Source organism: Penaeus monodon, chromosome 39 (genome assembly GCF_015228065.2).
Source record: "Penaeus monodon isolate SGIC_2016 chromosome 39, NSTDA_Pmon_1, whole genome shotgun sequence".
NCBI lineage: Eukaryota > Metazoa > Arthropoda > Malacostraca > Decapoda > Penaeidae > Penaeus > Penaeus monodon.
The window spans coordinates 5,025,024-5,027,523 of NC_051424.1; the positions used below are offsets into that span (position 1 = coordinate 5,025,024).

General features: G+C 34.9%; 1 protein-coding gene across 1 annotated transcript in view; it reads right to left on the reverse strand.

Moving 5' to 3' along the window:
• Window positions 1-2,500, reverse strand: part of LOC119597638 (structural maintenance of chromosomes protein 2-like) — a 17,349-nt gene that overhangs the window by 13,433 nt on the left and 1,416 nt on the right. Inside the window, exon 2 of the mRNA XM_037947232.1 lies at window positions 1,093-1,288. Coding sequence (XP_037803160.1) covers window positions 1,093-1,260 — 168 coding nt within the window. The 5' untranslated portion in view covers window positions 1,261-1,288. The remainder of the gene's footprint in view (window positions 1-1,092; window positions 1,289-2,500) is intronic.

The window sequence follows — 2,500 nt, forward strand, 5'->3', positions numbered from 1 at the left end:
ATTTAGTGCTATTAGTACTAATAATAACAAAATAGTAATCCCAATGTTGATAATAATAGCAAAAGCAGTAATGATGTAAAAATATAATAATAATAATAATAACAACAATGTGTGCAATTATCCAGTGCCATGAAGTAAAATATTGTATTTCTGCCAATCATCTTGACATAAAAAAAAGGTCTGTCGGCTACAAGTTTGTATAAAACGGAAAAAATAAAGCTGGGTATGTGAGGACGGGCAGAGCTAGGTCTCTGATTTGATGATTTTGTAGGCACTGATAACAAAACACCCTTGGATACAACTGTAGTCACATTAGATGCTGTGTAAAGATAATAAATTTAACAAATATAGCCACTTAAAATGTTTATCAAAATACAAAACTATATACTATATAACTGGAACCACATAGTATACAACCAAAATTGTCTTATTTAGATCCACTTATAATGAGATTTCCATGCTATGCACTGGGCTTTAAGCACAGTCATCCTCTCAAGTGAAAAATCAGGTGTGGGAAACATATACTACAATCTCTATGCTTATGGCTGCAGCATGCATATTTTAGGAGATGTGGCCAAAAAGACACTCTAAGCCGTATTTTTTTTATGATTACAGTCAGAGCTAAACAAGGGAATAACTGTTTGATGAAAATGCATGGTATGGGTAACTGTAGCCTTGAATTTGCTCCAATTTGTAGCGATGTAATTAGACATCATCCAATGTGAATGGCTAAATAATTTCTGTAAGCTACACTGAACAGCATTATCTGTATCCCTTGAAAGCAGTTAATGCAAACTGAAATTCACAGCATAGCACCTGGATTCTAGGAATGTGTACACATTACCATTATCTAATTGAAGCCATATTGCTGGGTACTGGAGTCAGTCAGTAAAAATGTAACCACTATGACTGAATAATTGGATATTGGTATGTCCAAAAAATTTCCCATTTCACTAATACTACCTGGCATAAAAATCCATTTTTAAATGCACTCCAAAACAGGTAGACAGGGTCTCTTTCTTCCACTTAAAAAACGCTCATCATATAAGCAAAGTATTTACAACAACCAACTTGCTAACCCTATTCCCTCACCTGGCTGAGGTTGGTGATACCAAGGAGAAAGCAAATGGCGTCCAGGATGTTGGACTTGCCCGAGCCATTTAGCCCAGTGATGGCATTGAAGAGTGGGTCAAAGCCATTGATTTCAGTGCGCTGGCCGTAGCTCTTGAAGCCATCAATTACCATCGACTTGACATACATCTTGAAGACCAGCTGATGTCACGCCAATCTGTAAAAATTCAAACTATAGTTATTTCTTGAAGGTGATAATTTGGATAGATTTGCTGTAAATGGCACTAAAGTAAAAAGATTAAGTAAATGAATATAGAATCTAATATCTTATCTGGCAAAATTCCTTCCTAATCACCACTGATAAAAACCATTTTACTTCATAAATAAATAAGTAAAATAAATAATTCATGGCTATAGTATATGCATGCAGGATCTACTTAATAAAATAAATAAAGCCACATTATAAGATATAAATATAAGCTGTGGAAAGTCCATGCATTTACACATGCTGCCTCCTTTGCACTCCAGCAACAGTTGACAAACCACCACTTTTACTTGACGAGCTAGAGATTGAGACCCCTCTGACAATTACTTGTCATATCATACTAGACGAGGCCTATGAAAAGTGGAGGGGTTTTAAATTTTGTCAGAGTGCATAGCAAGGAGGCTGATTTGTCTCAGTCCAATAAAAAGTTGCAGCAATCCTACAATATTGTGCTGAGGCCTCTGCCCCTTCTGCACTTCAGCAAAGGCCAACCTTCAAAACATAAATTTCAGCACGATGGGAGCTTGGGTTCTTTCCTCATTTGATCATAAATCACCGAGGAAGTCGGTGGTGTGGGGGGGGGGGGGGCAATGATTGCATGAGCCAATGATAGTTACATAGTTTGATAGTATTGTTTATGGAAAACTTTCCTGTGCTGAATAAGCTCAATTGTCTGGCTAAGAAACAGGATGCATGCAATTATTTGAACTTTCAGAACTCATTCCAGTCTATAGTTCAGAGTGAAGACTAGTCAATTTGTTGTTTATTTACCTTGATGGTAAAACATGATAGAAAAATATAAATTTTTGTTCTCTTAAAAGAAATTAAAAATATATAAAACATTTACATCTAAAAAACATAATAAGATTATACCCAACTGAATATTTTCAACCCTCATGCAAAATAAACACTCAATATGCAATAATGAAATAAAGAAGAAAGCTTACAATCGCTAAAAATTTAATCATACGAACAATCAGCAGAGAGTGAAGGTAAGCCACGTTTCAACGACCAGACGAAAGAACAAACCTCCACTATGTATATTCTGGCAAAATAGTGCTTGAGGTAATCTATCAAAAAAAAAAAAATAATAATAATAAATAAATAAATAAAAAAAATAAAATAAATAACCAGTCCAATATATCTCTTGCTGAACATACGCCG